General features: G+C 35.7%; 1 protein-coding gene and 1 long non-coding RNA gene across 16 annotated transcripts in view; one reads left to right on the top strand and one right to left on the bottom strand.

Annotated features, from left to right (window-relative positions):
• LOC147837552 (uncharacterized) overlaps positions 1-351 on the bottom strand; it is a 2,098-nt gene extending 1,747 nt beyond the window's left edge. Inside the window, exon 1 of one of the 2 annotated variants that reach the window (XR_015477259.1) lies at positions 1-351. This exon is cut by the window's left edge and continues 182 nt beyond it. This is a non-coding gene — a long non-coding RNA (uncharacterized LOC147837552). The other variant, XR_015477258.1, reaches the window with a different exon arrangement.
• si:ch211-133l11.10 overlaps positions 1-16,212 on the top strand; it is a 16,235-nt gene extending 23 nt beyond the window's left edge. Inside the window, exons 1-6 of one of the 14 annotated variants that reach the window (XM_087238263.1) lie at positions 1-72; positions 172-397; positions 1,772-1,830; positions 2,671-2,700; positions 4,462-4,952; positions 7,141-8,435. The exon at positions 1-72 is cut by the window's left edge and continues 23 nt beyond it. In XM_087238263.1, coding sequence (XP_087094389.1) covers positions 70-72; positions 172-397; positions 1,772-1,830; positions 2,671-2,700; positions 4,462-4,938 — 795 coding nt within the window. In that variant the 5' untranslated portion in view covers positions 1-69 and the 3' untranslated portion in view covers positions 4,939-4,952; positions 7,141-8,435. Of the gene's footprint in view, positions 398-1,771; positions 1,831-2,670; positions 2,701-4,461; positions 6,024-7,140; positions 8,436-15,653 lie in introns of those variants that run through there. The other 13 variants (XR_015477163.1, XR_015477165.1, XM_087238268.1 and 10 more) reach the window with 13 other exon arrangements.
• Positions 16,213-17,747: the final 1,535 nt, after the last annotated feature.

The raw sequence follows: 17,747 nt of genomic DNA, 5'->3' as shown, positions 1-17,747 counted from the left end.
CAACCGGACCGAACTTGACTTGAGAGCGCGAGAGAAACAACCCAGCAGGCGTCATTTAGCGATGCAGGAATGGTAAATAAAGCTGTATTCTACACACACCATACCATGATAGCGACCACAGTCGTGTTTAAAAGTTGCATTTGTTGACCGGATAACGCAATGCCGTCGCAGGATGATGCCGAGTCGGTAAATGAAGACGATTTTCCGCCTCCGGTTCCACCGCGAGTAGCTCCACCGCGAGAAGCTCCACCGCGAGACCCGCCTGCAGCACCTGAACGCCGGGTAAAGTGTGTGATGGTCGGCGATGGAGCGGTGGGTAAAACCAGTCTGATTATTAGCTACACCACCAACGGATATCCGGCCGAACACATTCCCACTGCCTTTGACAACTTCACAGGTAAATTCCACTCAAAACTGAGGTAAAGTTGGTTTTATATTCGCACATTGGGACTTTCTTCTTAACAATATCCTTTCAGACAATCATTATTAGCAAATTTTAAGTCATATTAGCAGCCAATGACTATCGAAGTACAACACTGTTCACTATTGCTAATGTCTAATTGTGCTAATGCTGTTTGAATTGCTATTTCAGACCCAATGTTTAAATTAGCATGCTAAACAATATAGGGACTGTAAAATGAACAAATGAGCGAATATAAAACCAACTTTACCTCATTATCCGGATTGAATCTGTAACTTAACCTTATTAATTTGCACTGAACACTGTTAGACTAGAGTTTTTGCATGTAAACACACAGGGCCTATAGAAAATCGTCATACCATGTGAAAATCTATACCTTTAATTACACTATTTATAAATAAATCTCATACATGACCAAAAGTAGACTTTATTATATAACTGCAGGTTAACTATGTAGATTTTTTTCAAAAGGGTATGATGATTTTTCAATAGGGACTGTATATGAGGTGGCTGAAAAGTAATGTACACTGACTGGAGTCATGGTTAAAACAGCCTTGAAATAGACGACAAGTCAAATGCTTTCCAAATTTACATATTTCATACATAAAAGTACAAGCCCACATTAATAAAAAACATAATAGTAATTTATGTTTAAGTCCTAGAGTGTTTTTATACCACGTGATAGTGATGTGTTTTGTCATATTACAGTATTTTCTACCATTTGTTAATGAATGATATTCTGCAGACTGTAATGATGTGTAATAAAGTGTAACAAATACTGCTTTAGTTTTAAACTATAGTCTTTTCTTGGTGTTTAGTGTAGCATAGAAAACTACTGTAGTGGGTAATTTGTTTATATTACTATAGGTGTTGTGTTACCATAGCAACTACAGAACTACCACTAATTAATTCAAGTACACTAAAATAGTGATGTTTGCTGTTTGTTCAAACGACTTATTGAAAATGAGCTGAACAACACAATTCTTACGTTTGTTTTTTGAGACAACCTAATTGTTTTATCTTCAATCCACCTAAATTTGTAAAAGAATAATAAGTTAATTTCTTTGTGTTGACCCACCACAGACCGATTGTGCTGAACCCAGCATTTTGTACAGTGCACTTTACTATAACATGGTTAAAAAATAAATAAATTACCGTAGTATTTTTTCTTGTGAAGCATCAGCTACAAAAGGCAGTATTAGAAATATGGACTCTATTTATTTTTAATGTGCAGTAGTTGCTTTTCATCCACGCTGTTGAACAGTTGGGGGATGTATTGACATCTCAGTTAATATTGATCATATAGTAATTAGCTTAAATTGACTAACTAATAAGTGTTTACTATCTCAGCCAGGGTAGTGGTGGACGGGAGACCAGTTCAACTTCAGCTGTGTGACATGGCAGGACAGGTGATCTATCTATCTATCTATCTATCTATCTATCTATCTATCTATCTATCTATCTATCTATCTATCTATCTATCTATCTATCTATCTATCTATCTGTCTGTCTGTCTGTCTGTCTGTCTGTCTGTCTGTCTGTCTGTCTGTCTGTCTGTCTATCTATCTATCTATTTGTCTGGCTGTCTGTCTGTCTGTCTGTCCGTCCGTCCGTCCGTCCATCTGTCATTCCATCCATCCATCCATCCATCCATCCATCCATCCATCCATCCATCCATCCATCCATCCATCCATCTATTGTTCCATTCATCCATTCATCTATCATTCCATCCATCCATCCATTCATCCATCCATCCATAATTCCATCTATTGTTTCATCCATCCATCCTTTCATCAATCCATCCATCTATCCATCCATCCATCATTCCATCCATCCATCCATCTATTGTTCCATCCATCCATTCATCCATCCATCTATCATTCCATCCATCCATCCATCCATTATTCCATCCATTGTTTCATCCATCCATCCGTTCATCCATCCATCCATTCATCCATCCATCCATCCATCCATCCATCCATCCATCTATCCATCCATCCATCCATCTATTGTTCCATCCATCCATTCATCCATCCATCTATCATTCCATCCATCCATCCATTATTTCATCCATTGTTTCATTCATCCATCCATCTATCATCCATCCATTTATCCATCTATCATTCCATCCATCTATCCATCCATCCATCCATCCATCCATCCATCCATCCATCCATCCATCCATCCATCTATCTATCCGTTTGTCTTGATTGATGAACTCTTTCTCTCTCTGTGTGTTTGAATGGCAGAGATGGGAGGCAGTGGATCAGTCTCTAAATGTAAGCAACAGGATATGACGGATTAGCGCCACCTAGTGTTAGACTTAGATCCCTGTATTCTTTTAGAGTCCTGTAGGTTTCTGTATGATTATCACATAGGTTGACCAGTAATGATGTGTTCAGTTTAGTCTTGAACGCAATGGAATATCATGTTAGGTGTCTTTGCCTATTTTTCTTCACTCTTCTGTTTTTAAAGGGATAGTTTATCCAAAAATGAAAATGTACTCACTGTATATCTAATCATCCTGAAGTGGTTCCAAAATTTTATGATTATTTTCCTGTTTAACACAGAAGATATTTTGAAGAACGCTAAAAACCCTGTTGACTTTTATAGTCGGGGAAAAAAATATTATTATGGAAGTCAATGGTTACCGATTTCCAACATTTTTCAAAATGTCTGCTTTTGTGTTCAACAGTAGAAGGAAACTCGTAACAGTTTTGAACCACTTGTGCATGAATAAATAGAGTACATTTTAAATTTTGGGTGAACTATCCCTTATAATACAATAAATTGCCCATTTAATGTACACTACTACAACATCAAAATTGGTTTACGTATTATATTCATTCATTCATTTTCTTTTCGGCTTTGTCCCTTTAATAATCTGGGGTCGCCACAATCGAATGAACCGCCAACTTATCCAGCACTTGTTTGCTGCGTAAAAACGCGCTGGATAAGTTGGCAGTTCATTCCGCTGTGGCGACCCCGGATTAATAAAGGGACTAAGCCGTAAGTATGGAGGAATGAATATTACTATTATTATAATATATTTTTTAAGTCAATGGTTTCAACAATTTTCAAAATACCTTTTTGTGTTTAACAGTAGAAAGAGACTCATAACAGTTTGCAACCACTTGTGAATAAATAAATAGTCAATTTTCACTAAATAATCTACACTAAAACATCAAAACTGGTGTAAGTATTATTATTTTAAGTTAATGGTTACGGATTTCCAACATTTATTAAAATATCTGCTTTTGTGTTCAACAGTAGAAGGAAACTCTTAACAGTTTTGAACCACTTGTGGATGAATAAATAGTCAATTTTGGGTGAACTGTCTGTTTTAATACAGCAAATTGTTCATTTAATGTACACCAAAACATCAAAAGTGCAGTACATATTATATTACTATTTTAAATTAATGGTTAGCGATTTCCAACATTTTTCGAAATATCTTCTTTTGTGTTCAACAGTAGAAAAAGACTCATAACAATTTGGAACAACTTGTGGATGTATGAATAGAGTCGATTTTGGGTGAACTGTCCCTTTTAATAAAGCAAAGTGTCCGTTCACTGTACACTAAAAACATCAAGATTTGTTTACATAATATAATATTATTATTTTAAGTCAATGGTTACCGGTTTCTAACATTTTTCAAAATATCTGCTTTTGTGTTCAACAGTAGAAGGAAACTCATAACAGTTTTGAACCACTTGTGCATGAATAAATAGTCAATTTTGGGTGAACTGTCCCTTTTAATACAAGAAATTGTCCTTTTAATGTACACTAAAACATGAAGATTGATTTACATATTTATTATTTTAAGTCAATGGTTACCGGTTTCCAACATTTTTCAAAAATCTGCTTTTGTGTTCAACAGTAGAAGGAAACTCATAACAGTTTTGAACCACTTGTGCATGAATAAATAGAGTAAATGTTTAAGTTTGTGTGAACTATCCCTTATAATACGATAAATTGTCTGTTCACTTCACACTAAAGCATCAAGATTGGTTTACAACATGTTATATTTCTGTTTCCAGGATGACTTTGACCGACTCCGCCCACTCTGTTACCGTGATGCTGATGTGTTCCTGCTCTGCTACAGCGTGGTCCTCCCATCCTCCTTCAGAAGTGTGACTGACCGATGGGCTCCTGAAATTAATCGAATCTGTCCTGGTGTTCCCATCATCCTCGTGGGCACTCAGTGTGATTTACTTGAAGACGTTCAGGTGCTTATCCGACTCGCAGAGGGCCAGGAGAAACCAGTGAGCCAGGAAGACGCCCGATTGTGTGCCCGTAGCATCGGTGCCGTGACATTCGCTGAATGTTCAGCTCTGACACAGAAGAACCTGAAGGAAGTGTTCGACGCCGCCATCTTAGCTAGCATGAAGCATGCAGAGGAGTCGATGTGGCCGAGGATCCAGACGCTGAGAGAAAAAACCCCAGATAAAATCAGACAGCTTTCTGAAAGCTGGTGGAAGAAACTCAGCTGCGTCCAGAGCTTTGATTTTCAGTGACAGAGGATCCGCTGGTGGGTTTGAGTTGCCTTTTTTGATACATCAAAAGCTCACAATGTAAACAAATGTTCTTAAAGGTACAGTTTACACCCAAAAATGTAAAAATAATCATGCATTATTTGTTTACTTTCCACTTGTTTCAACCCTAAATGAGTTTGTATCTTCTGTTCAGCACAAAAGAAGATTTTTTGAGCTCTGTTGAGCACGTTCTTAAATTTGCCATTGTGTTCATGTGCTCAACAGAAATGACTGTGATTGGTTGTGAAGGTCATTAGTTCACCGAACTCACCGATGTTTACTGAGTGTAACCACAGATACAGGGACACTGGAGTGTTTTAAAGCTACGTCGATCAGCTGGTTTGTCTGTAAGCTGACATACAGGCTATCCACTGATGCAACGCGGCTTTAAATCGATCCAGTGTGCCTGTATCTGTGGTTACACTCAGTAAACATTGGTGAGTTCGGTGATCTGATGACCTTCACAGCCAATCACAGTCATTTCTGTTGAGCATGTGAACCCAATGGCAAATCAGCGCTATTTCAGAACGTGCGCTCAAATGTTAGCGTAAAATGGATGTTTTAAAAATTTCAGAACTGACTGGTAGCAAATTCCAGTATCCTGGCAACACTAGTATATGGAGAAATAAGTGTGTAAAATGACAGGAAATGTACTGGTAGTTTATTACCAGGTTTCATGTTTGTTATTTACAACACCAAGCGAGACAGTTTATCACTGTTTAAACTATAAAAATATAAATAAAAGTCACTTTTTTGGACTTTTTAACGTCAAACGTTGTTAGAGAAAAGATTAAGGTCCCACAATGCAATTAAAAAGCTTAAATAAATAAATAATAATACTAAAAAAACAAATCACAAAATTCCAAAAATTGTAAATTTTTCGTCTATTTTTACAGTTTGCCATTTACTTAAATAGTATTTTTTTTTTAACTGCGAATGTTAATCTCACCGGTTCTTTAAAACATTCTTCAAAATATCTTCTTTTGAGTTTAAAAAAAGAGATAGAAGCACTTAATTTGTGAGGTGAGCAAATGGTGAATAAATGATAATTATGTGGTGAACTATCACTTTAAATCTATTTTTAATGATACAAAAAACAGCATATATTTGGTGAGAAGCAATGTAGGAAGGGATGGTGGTAAAATAATATTAATTACGCATTTTATTTGTAATGCATTAAAAAAAAATGTAAAACCCAAAGCACTACAAAAGAAGATATTCAACACATCATATATATTAAAAAATAGTACAAAATAGAAAAACAGTAGAAAATAAACCGTCAAAAAAGCAAGCTTAAATAACTGTGTCTTAATTAACTCTTCGAAGTAAATTAAAGTTGGGCTGTTTCTGATATTAAAGAGAGACAATATAGTACAATGTGGATGATTTAAAGGATGGTGCTATATTTTATATCAAGCATTCATATATATATATATATATATATATATATATATATATATATATATATATATATATATATATATATATATATATACACATATACAGTTGAAGCCAAAATTATTCGCTCTCCGGCGGATTTTTTGTTCTTTTCAAAAATTTCTCTAATGATGTTTAACAGATTCAGGAATTTTTCACAGTATTTCCTATAATATTTTTTTTTTTCTGGAGAAAGTCTTATTTGTTTTAGTTTGGCTAGAATGAAAGCAGCTTTTTTAATTTTTTTGGAACCATTTTTAAGGTCAAAATTATTAGCCCCCTGAAACAATAATTGTTTTGGATTGTCTTCAGATCAAACCACTGTTATACAGTGACTTGCCTAATTACCCTAGTTAATTAAGCCTTTGAATGTCACTTTAAGCTGAAAACTAGTATCTTAAAAAATATTTAGTAAAAGTCATCATGCAAAGATAGAAGAAATCAGATCAGATATTGGGGGCAAAATATCCAGGGGGCTAATAATTCAGGTCTCAGCAGTATATCAAAACACCAGCATCAATCATTTTCTTTAAAACATTGTGCAGTAGATTGTAAGAAAGTCTATATTTTTGAAACCGGTGGCCAATTTTGATAACTTGGTTGCAGTTTTGACACAAACCACTGTTAATATCTGATTGAAACATTTACCACAGCGTTCATCAATCTTTCTCATTGTATGGTTAAATATCTGCAAAGACAGACCTGAGTAAAAGCTCATTTAGCGTCACCTGTTGTGTGTTGACCCAGAAATCTCGGTGTGATTTGGCTCAGCATTGCTAGCGCTGGATTAGCTGATCCTGTGAACAGACTGAAGATCAGGACTAAAGGAGAGGGATTTGAGCTCTGCGTTACACCTGTTGTGCTCCCCTATAATCTGATGTTCATTAACAACGTCATTTCTGCCGTTTACATCATTTTGTACTGTAAAAATTGTGCTTGTTGCTGCTTGTTCAAATGACTTATTTAAAATGAACTATCAATGCAATTCTAGAGTTTTTTGGGGAGGACGACTTAATGATTTTATGTTCCATCCACTTAAACTTGTAAAAACAATTAAGTCAGCTTAATCGGTTTGTGTTTGGACAAAATTGTGTGGAACACAGTATTTGTTTATTTATTTTTTTTGCAAAATAAGTGTAAAATGAGAACTGTCCCACCAGGCACAGGACGTCAATATGGCGTCAGATTGACATTGTACCCCAACTTCAGGGCACATTGCGTTTTGGGTGAAAATGACAATTGTGTTGACATTAGAACCCAACGGCAGACCGAGGTCAGTGTCCAATGTCGGACAGACAATGGATGTTGCTTACTTTCCAACACAAGTTAAAAACAACCAAATATCAACGTTTAATGATGTTACAGCTTGACATTGTGTGTACGTTGCCATTGTGACGGCTATCAGACGTTGGATTTTGGTTGCCATACCTTGACGAATACTGTAAATGTCAATATTTTACATCAATATGACGTTGGTTTAAGATGTTGGCTCGATGTTGGATATTGGCCAATTTTCAACGCAAACTAATATCAACCAAATATCAACGTCTAATGATGTTAAAGCTTTAAGTTGTGGGGATGTTACCATTATGACGTCTATCAGATGTTGGATTTTGGTTGCCATACCTTGATGAGTAAATGTCAGTATTTCATGTCAATACGAAATTAGTTTAAGATTTTGACTCGACGTTGGATGTTGGTTACTTTCCAACTCAACTTCAAAACAACCAAATATCAACGTCTTATGATGTTACAGCTTGACATTGTGTGGGCGTGATCGTTATGCCGGCTATCAGACTTTGGATTTTGGTTGTCATACCTTGACGAATACTGTAAATGTCAGTATTTGACGTCAATATAACGTTGGTTTAAGATGTTGGCTCGACGTTGGATATTGGCCACTTTCTAACGCAAACTAAAAACAACCAAATATCAACGTCTAATGATGTTACAGCTTGATGTTGTGTGGATGTTACCATTATGACATGTATGAGACGTTGAATTTTGGTTGCCATACCTGACGAATAAATGTCAGTATTTGACGTTGCAGTGGCAGTTTTCTTTAAGGAGGCTCTCTCAGTGGTCAAAAAGAAAAATTCTTACCCAAAGTGTCTTTTAAGGTTTTATTCTTTGCAAAGAAAGTCACACGATCATACATCAACAACCGTATCTGCAGAGAGTGAGACGCAGAGACAGAGCACGTTCTCTTTTTATCTAGTTTGTAATAACCACAAGGTCATCAGTGGCATACAGGATGAATCACAGTTACATTAACGCTCAAACTTCAGTTTTGACCATCTACATTTCAGCCTTACATCCCATCTGAACATGTAGTTTGTGAAATCACCATATACTTATCTAGATCTTGACTGGTGATAAACAGATGTTAAAGTGGCCACAGTTGGTCTAACTTAAACAGCACGTTTATGGATGAATAAAAGAACAGACCTTTATAACTAGAACAAATTAGTATTTAAAATGATGAATAAAATGAATTTACACCACAACATCAATATGACGTTGGTTTAAGATGTTGGCTCGACGTTGGATATTGACCAATTTCAGACGCAACCTAATAACAACCAAATATCAACGTCTAATGATGTTACAGCTTGGCGTTGTGTGGACATTACGACTTTGACATCTATCAGACTTTAATTTTGGTTTCTATACCTGATGAATAAATGTCAGTATTTGACGTCAATATGACTTTAGTTTATGATGTTGGCTCGACGTTGGATTTTGGTCACTTTCCAACTCAACCTAAAATACCCCAAATATCAACGTCATTTGACATCATTATTGGACATCAAAATAACGTCCTTACACACTGGCTAAACAATGAATTTTGGTCACCTGACATCTCGACCTAAATCTAACCTAATATTACCCTCTTATAACATTGTGTGCCTGCTTGGTGTGTTTAGTAGGCTGTAAAATAAAAGCATTAAAAGAGCAAATCATGTTGGTTTTCGGAAGAAAAAAAATCCTTTTTGCATTTTATAGCATAGCGGTGCTTCATTGTAAACTGTCAGCAAATTGTTAACCGAAAAAGTCGAAGAATAAAGATATTGTCTGTCAAAAGAAAGAGTCGACTCTGGATCGTTTTAATAAGTGGTTACGCTTTTCGAATCTTTTGCCTGCTAACGATTTACATCAAAGTAACATGATATTTGCATAATATGAACATGTTTCTGATTTGAAATAGATATGCAAATATTAATCAAAACAGAGTTAGCAAGCTGGCCAATCAGAGGAGAAGGGGAGGGGCTAACAGACCTTAAAGTCTGCATGAGCTTGAAGCTGCGACCATTTTTTTTTATGTATTGTGACGCAGTTCTTAGAGAAACAGAATATTAAATGAGGAAACAGTGGGCGTGGCTTGTTTTTTTCCTACTGCAAGCTGATTGGATGTAATAAAGTAGGCATTTCATTCCAAAAGATCAGAAAAAGGATTTCGGGAGAGTTATTACAACCGAACAGACTCCTCCTGCTCACCATTTCTTTTAGTTGTCAAAACTGACAGCTGATAGGGCGTGGCTAACATATTTACCTGCCTCAGAAAGACCTCATCTTAGAATTAAACTGAAAACCAACAGGAAGTGCACTTTTAGATTTCAATTAAAGATTACAAGGGCAAACATTTATTTATTTATTTTTATGCAAAATCATTGCACAATGGTTATAATTTCAAATGCATAATCTGCGGAAATTACAATGTTTTAGGATCGTATATGCATTTAAACCAGTTATATAGGGCAGTGTTTCCCAAGCCTGTTCCTAGAGACACACCAACAGTACATATTTTGGATGTCTCCCTTATCTGACCCATTTACTTCAGGTTGTAGAGTCTTATGTTCTGATGAGTTGATTCAGGTGTGTTTGATTAGGAAGAGGTTAAAACCTGTCCTGTTGTTGTGCCTTCAGGAACAGGGATGGGAAACACTGGTATAGGGGACTTCAAGACAATGTTGGGGTGCTTTAAAATATTAAACAACCTCCCCTTTAACATCTTGTGCATCTATAGGCGTTGATTTGCGTCAGCCGAAATGAACTTCTGCTGTTCAGACGTCACTGTCAAAGGTCTGTATGGCCTTTAAGCCTTTAATCAGATCTGATTCATTTACATCATTGTGTTAGGTTTTTCCCATCGGCAGCCTGAGACTCTCACAGCAGATGCAATTACCGCCATCACGCAATAACAATTACCTGCACAATGACACTTAATGCAGGCTTCAGCTCCGAGTGCATCTGAATGGACTCAATCTGACAACTGAAATCACACAAAATGCTTTAATAGCAGCGATTACGGCCACTCATATCTCTGACTCACAGGTGGCGCTGATGCTTGTATCGTAAAGATAAAGCTGTATGTGGAAATATACTACCAATTTTCAGCCATTTATATTTAGGAATATTCAAGGTTGAGAAGTGGGAACAAATTTGAGAAATAAAATGGAACATGTATTCAGAATATGGACGCTTGATTTTAGCGCCATCGGTGGCCATTGGATGAACTGCAGCTGTTACTTATTGAGTGTGTTTGCACTTGTAATATACAAGAGACTAAAAGTTAAACACAAAAATTAGTAGAAAACCTCTAATTTAATAGTGATATCTTTGCACAGACTCCTTAATTCACTGGAATTATTTCGATGATGTAATAAAAAAAAGCACAATTGTAATAGTTTATGTAACGACGGGGAGAACAGAAGATAGGATCCAAATGCAGGTTTATTCACAGTCAGGCAAGCAATGGTCAAAATCAGGTATGAACAGGTATGTGCGGGCAAATCCAGAGTCGTAATCAAGGGACAGGCAATAGGTCGAAAGGCTGGTGGCTAAACAGGATAACAAGGATACAAAGCTAGGTTCAAACACGGAGAAACAAGACAGGGAGAAACGCGTTGTAATGTCACTTAACAGTAAACAAGACTCGGCAAACTGGATGGGTTCATGAATGGCTTAAGTATGGTGTGATATCAGTCTTTGACAAGGTTTAGCTGGTGAGTGTAATCAAGCGAGATGAATGAGCAGGCGTGCGTGTTTGGAAGAAGTGCATGTATGAATATGTAGTCCTGGGAAATGCGGAAGTAAAGTTCATGATTATAGTGGAAACCAGCGATCTCCGGAGAACGATCGCTGGTTATCGTAACAAGTTTATATATTTTTGAGATTATAAAGTCTATAAATCTCCCTTTGTGCCACTACAGATTGAAGAAATCCGTTTCTTTGCATAATTCTCATGTACAATGTGTCCGGAAAGTATTCGTAGCGCTTCACTTTTTCCACACTTTTTATGGTACTTTTTTCCTAAATGGATTAAATTCATTTATTTCCTAAAATTCTCCACACAATCCCCCATAATGACAATGTGAAAATAGAGTTTTTTGAAATTGAAAATTCACATGTATATCAGTATTCACAGCCTTTGCTCAATACGTTGTTGATGCTCCTTTTTGAATATGATGCCACAAGCTTGGCACATCTGTCTTTGGGAATTTTTGCCCATTCTTCTTTGCAGTACCAACTCAACTCTTCTTTGCAGTACCTCTCAAGCTCTATCAGATTGGATGGGAAGCGACGGTGTACAGCCATTTTCAGATCTCTCCAGAGATGTTCAATAGGATTTAGATCTGGGCTCTGGCTGGGCCACTCAAGGACATTCACCGAGTTGTTGTGAAGAAACTCCATTGATATTTTAGCGGTGTGCTTTGGGACATTGTCCTGCTGGAAGATGAATCGTCGCCCCAGTCTGAGGTCAAGTGCACTCTGAAGCAGGTTTTCATTCAGGATGTCTCTGTACATTGCTGCATTCATCTTTCCCTCTATCCTGACTAGTCTTCCAGTTCCTGCTGCTGAAAAACATCCCCACAGCATGATGCTGCCATCACCATGCTTAACTGTAGGAATGGTGTTAGCCTGGTGATGAGCGCTGTCTGGGTTTTCCCAATTGTAACACCTGGCGTTCACTTCAAAGAGTTCAATTTGAGTCTCTTCAGACCAGAGAATTTAGTTTCTTATAGTCTGAGAGTCCTTCAGATGCGTTTTGGAAAATTCCAGGAGGGAAGAGGCTTGAGTCTGGGCACTCTACCATACAGGCCTGATTGGTGGATTGCTGCACAGATGGTTGTCCTTCTGTAAGGTTCTCCTTTCTCCAAAGAAGAACGCTGGAGCTCAGACAGAGTGACCATCAGGTTATTGATCACCTCCTTGACTAAGGCCCTTCTCCCCCAATCACTCAGCTTAGATGGCCGGCCAGCTCTAGGAAGAGTCCTGGTGCTTCCAAACATCTTCCACTTATGGATGATGGAGGCCGCTGTGCTCACTGGAACTTTCAGAGCGGCAGAAATGTTTCTGTAAGCTTTCCCAGCCTTGTGCCTCGAGACAATCCTGTCTCCAAAGTCTACAGACAATTCCTATGTCTTCATGTTTAGTTTGTGCTTTGACATACACTGTCAACCCTGGGACCTTATATAGACAGGTGTATGCCTTTTCAAATCATGTCCAATCAACTGAAATGACCACAGGTGAACTCTAATTAAGCAGCTGAAACATCTCAAGAATGATCAGTGGAAACAGAATACCTGAGCTCAATTTAGAGCTTCACGCCAAAGCCTGTGAATACTGATGCACATGTGATTTCTCAGCTTTTTTATTTTTAATATATTTGCAACAATTTCAAAAGCTCTTTTTCTACATTGTCATTATGGGGGATTGTGTGTAGAATGTTGAGGAAATAAATTCATTTAATCCATTTTGGAATAAGGCTGTAACATAAACAAATGTGGAAAAAGTGAAGCGCTATGAATACTTTCCAGACGCACTGTATATAGAAGTGTTTATGGATCAACTTTATATCATTTTATATTATTTTATGTATTTGGCAAATGTTTTATTCAAGGTGGTTTGATTAAAAAATGTAAACCTTAATAATAAACCTTAAACTAAAAGTTTAAAATAAAACTATAAAAGGAGTTCATTTATGGTTTCAATGCCGATACTTTAAAGGAGTTTAAAGTGAGTGTGGTGGAGCGGGTGGTCAGATGGGCTCCAGCTGATCCTGTAATGGGTCGAGACAGAAGCCACCTGTGGGAATTAGGCGGGTAGATGGCGACTGGTTTTCCCCTCACAGGATTTCTTGACCTCAACTTCCACCTGCTGCAGAAATCATGCAGGAATAACATCAGTACAGCAAGCCTGCCTGGAGAAATGAGGAAAACCCACTAGAAAACCACGACCAGGATATCTGTAATCTGTGTTTTTCTTTTTTCCCCAACAACCTTTAATCTTAAAAAGTTCAACAAATTGACTTTTATTAACATTTTTAATAGTTTAAAGTGATGTATTGTCTGGGTTGGTGTTGAATATTAAGCTTCAAAACCCTTGCAATAAGCTGCCAGTTCATTTTCTGTTATTTTACAGACTTAATATAGGATTTATTATACATTATATTATTTCAAACTACAAAAATGTCATAATAAAAGTCACTTTGCAAAACTGTAGAGTTTAATTTTCAGCATCAGAAGTCGACAGAGCAGAGATCAACATCCCATAATACTCAAAACAGTAAATAAACAGAAAACACTCATGACAAAACTGTTAATTAGTAGCAGTTAAAGGAATTATTCATGTTATTTATTAAATTACCCATTAAGTTGCATTATATTAACGTCTAGCCCTACCCCGACCCTCACAGTAATGTAAAAATATTAAATATTGTATAATGTCACTAGAATTCTGTCACTAAACTTCACCATGGTTGCAGATATATTCTAATATTACTTATATCTATTATTACTAAAGTTATTATGCCGTAAGTTTAGATAATCATTTATTCTTAGGGGCTAAATGCATTGTTATTGTCAGTAGTTCTTAAACTAGGGCTTCATATATCTATAAATAAGCAATTTTAAGCATTGATGGATCTCCACCTGTAGAGGACACTGTTGAGCTGAATGTGCTCCAGATCTTCAATATGAAGAATCTGCTAGAATCGCTTGGCTGCTCTGCGTTTTTAGTCCTAATGCCAGATAAATCTGTATCTGCATGTTGAAAATGCTGCAGGATCTTTTTTTCAAATCATAACCATAAAATGTGGTTATTTTCTGTTATTTAGCGGGAGTTTTGCTGGTACTTTTAAGATGCAAGAAAGGTGGAATTCATCACATGAACTAATAAACCCAACAGTCAACTTTATCAAGTGAAATGAGTGTAGTTAACTTAGATTTGACTGAAAGTTAATTCTACTCATTTGAAAAGAGTTTTGAACTCGGTGTTGAAGGTGATGAAGGTCATTAAATGCCTCATTACTTCAACTTAAATGAAGTAAGTTCACAGTACTCATATAGATTAGTTTTTTTTTTAACTCAAATGGTTTGTTGCAATCGGTTTCCTCAAACAGTTTGAGTTGCCTTAACTTTACTCAGGTTTACTCAGCTGGTTTGAGTTCTCTTCATTTATCGGGTTTTACTGTGCTTGAATTGCATCGTTTACTCAAATGGAGTAAGTTCACAGTACTCGTTAGCATTAGTTTTTGAACTCAAATGGTTTGTTGCAATCGGTTTACTAAAATGATTAGAGTTACTTTAACTCTTTGGGTTTTACAGTGCATGACATTGCTTTACCATTTCAAACAGTTCAACAAGGTGTCAACAGTGTCAAAAAGTTTTGCTTAAAAAAAGCTTTAAACATTTGTCGAATTAATGGTAGTATTTGTAAATACTGTTATTTATTACATGATTATTATGATCTATTTTTACTGTTACTGTTATTATATTATCTTATTACAGTTATTTAAAAAAATAAAATTATATATATATATATATATATATATATATATATATATATATATATATATATATATATATATATATATGACCCAACACAAAAAGAATAAAATTTTTAAGTAGAAATATCTTTAAATATATGTTATTGTTATATTTATATTATATATTTTATAATTGTTTTATATTTTCTAATTCAATAAATTAATTTTATTTATTTATATTTATTTAATTTTATTACATTTTTTGAGGAAGTCTTTAGAAATTGATGTGTATTATTTCTTCTGGCTCCGCGTTCAAAACAATAACATAATGATTCCACATCTAATATAACCTCAATAATTCAGCATTTTTATTTGAAGAGTGACACATATCTATATAGGTCACCATTTATAGGAGGGTTAAAAGAAAAACTTGCTTTGATATCAGTCTGATGATGTCATGCGACAGCTGTGATGACGTGTTTCCCGACAGGTGCAGCGGTAGCGCTAATGCACGCGGCTCCGCTCAGACTGCAGAGGTTCAGATCTGGACAGACAGTGGCGGACAGATGTTCAACACGTGGAAAAACCCTGACAGCTGCTGCTTCTTTCATCAGCTCAGCGTTTCTCCATCTTTCTCCTTCAGATCAGTTCCTCGTTTGACATACTGACACAGTCTGTAGAGCTGATGTAATGCATGATGGATCAATGATTTCATGTTGTTTACGCCAAATATGCACTTTCAATCCTAATGTTACAGCAAAAATCCAAACTCATCGCTCAGACTAGATTTTCTTAAGTCTTCCATTGTGAAGATTCCCTCTGTATTTTGTAAATATTCATTAATATTTAGAAAAATAATGTTTTTATTTTTGTATTTTTAGTCATGACTTAACACAAAAAGAGTAACTTTTCAAAAATAGAAATGTAGTGTTAAAATATTTTTTGTATATATTGTTGCTGTTTAAATATATATATATATATATATATATATATATATATATATATATATATATATATATAAGTCAGTTCACAGTACTCATATAGATTAGTTAAAAAAAAAAAAAAATATATATATATATATATATATATATATATATATATATATATATTTATTTATTTATTATTATTTTTTTTTTGAGGAAGTCTTTAGAAAATTATATGTATTTCTTATATTTGTTAGATTGAATCATCTTTTTCCCCCAAGTTGTCACTCAGACTAGACACTTCCCAAGTCTTTCGTTTTATAAATTTGTGAAAGGTCCTTTATATTAAATACTGTTATTATCAATTTTATATTTGTTATTAATATTATTATAGTATTACAGTTATTTATAAATATTTTGAAAAATCATATTTTATAATTTTGTATATTTAGTTATGACCCATCACAAAAAGAATAAAGTTTTTAAATATAAATTAATTTTAAAATGATTTACTTTTTTGTTTAATTTTATTATTTATGTTTTTTTTTTTGAGAGAGTCTCAAGGTATTTATGTATTTCTGTGACTGCTAAATAAAATGCATTTAGATTTTTTCCATGAAGCCCATCATTAGAAAGAAGCGCGATTTGGTTCAAGCGGATCGATTCATTTGCGAAACGATTCACCGATTTATTTGAGTCATCGTCGTTTGAAAAACAGTTTGAACGATATTCAGATTATCCAACTATAACGAAAGCTATAAAGTTTTACCACACTGTGGTTATATAACGATAAATAGACGATGAATGGTATCTTTGGAAACGCGTTCAACAACTTTACCGAACGAATAAAAACGTAGCCAATCAGAATCCGTTCAGATTTAAGCGCGAGATTTAAAGGCGCCTTTTTGAAATTGGCTTGTCAGTTGATGTTGACGCGATATAACGTTACGTTTATTTTTCTAGCTACGATTTTCGGTGGAAACGAGCCTTAAAACACGATGTGTTGTGTGATATAATACTTCCCAGCAAACAATGAGTTGGCGGACCGTCGGCGTTTTTTGGTCGGCACAAATTCAGCGGCTTGATATGGGCGGACCGCCGTCGGCTTACCAGCGGCAAGCCGCCCATTCTAAAAGTTATGTCGGCCCACCGGCGTTTTTTTGGGTGGCACGCCACCAGCGGATTACCGTGGGTGGACCGCCGTCTGGACACCAGTGGCTAACCGATGGCCCACACGGTAATGTTTTTAATGTTGTTGGCTGTTCAGTACCTGATAAAAGTACTTTTGTTTAACACTTTTTACATTTTAAACGAATGAGGCACTAAATAGAAATATAGTTAATAAAAGCAAAGTTTAGTAAATAAAACTACAAGAGGTTTTAAATATAACAGGTTATTATTAAAACAAAACAAAATTAAGTTTAAAAATCAAGATTTAATATTAAATGTCATTATTTAATATGTTTATAAATTGTTTAAATGTTTATGTAAATGCTGCGTGACTTTAAAGTGTCCATTACCGAGCCCCATTCAAGCACTGCAGCAGAGAGCGTTGTCATGGAAACGGAGCAACGACACGACACCTGACCGTCAACAGCACTTCTCTCATGCGGCAGTTTTCACTAATTTCAGGTAAGTTTAGTCGCTAAAATCACGCAAAT

The sequence above is a fragment of the Danio rerio genome, chromosome 1, assembly GCF_052040795.2.
Source record: "Danio rerio strain M-AB ecotype USA chromosome 1, GRCz13ab, whole genome shotgun sequence".
NCBI classification, from domain to species: Eukaryota; Metazoa; Chordata; class Actinopteri; order Cypriniformes; family Danionidae; genus Danio; species Danio rerio.
The sequence above is the reverse complement of the archived record's forward strand: the minus strand, read 5'-3'. Positions and strand labels throughout refer to the sequence as shown.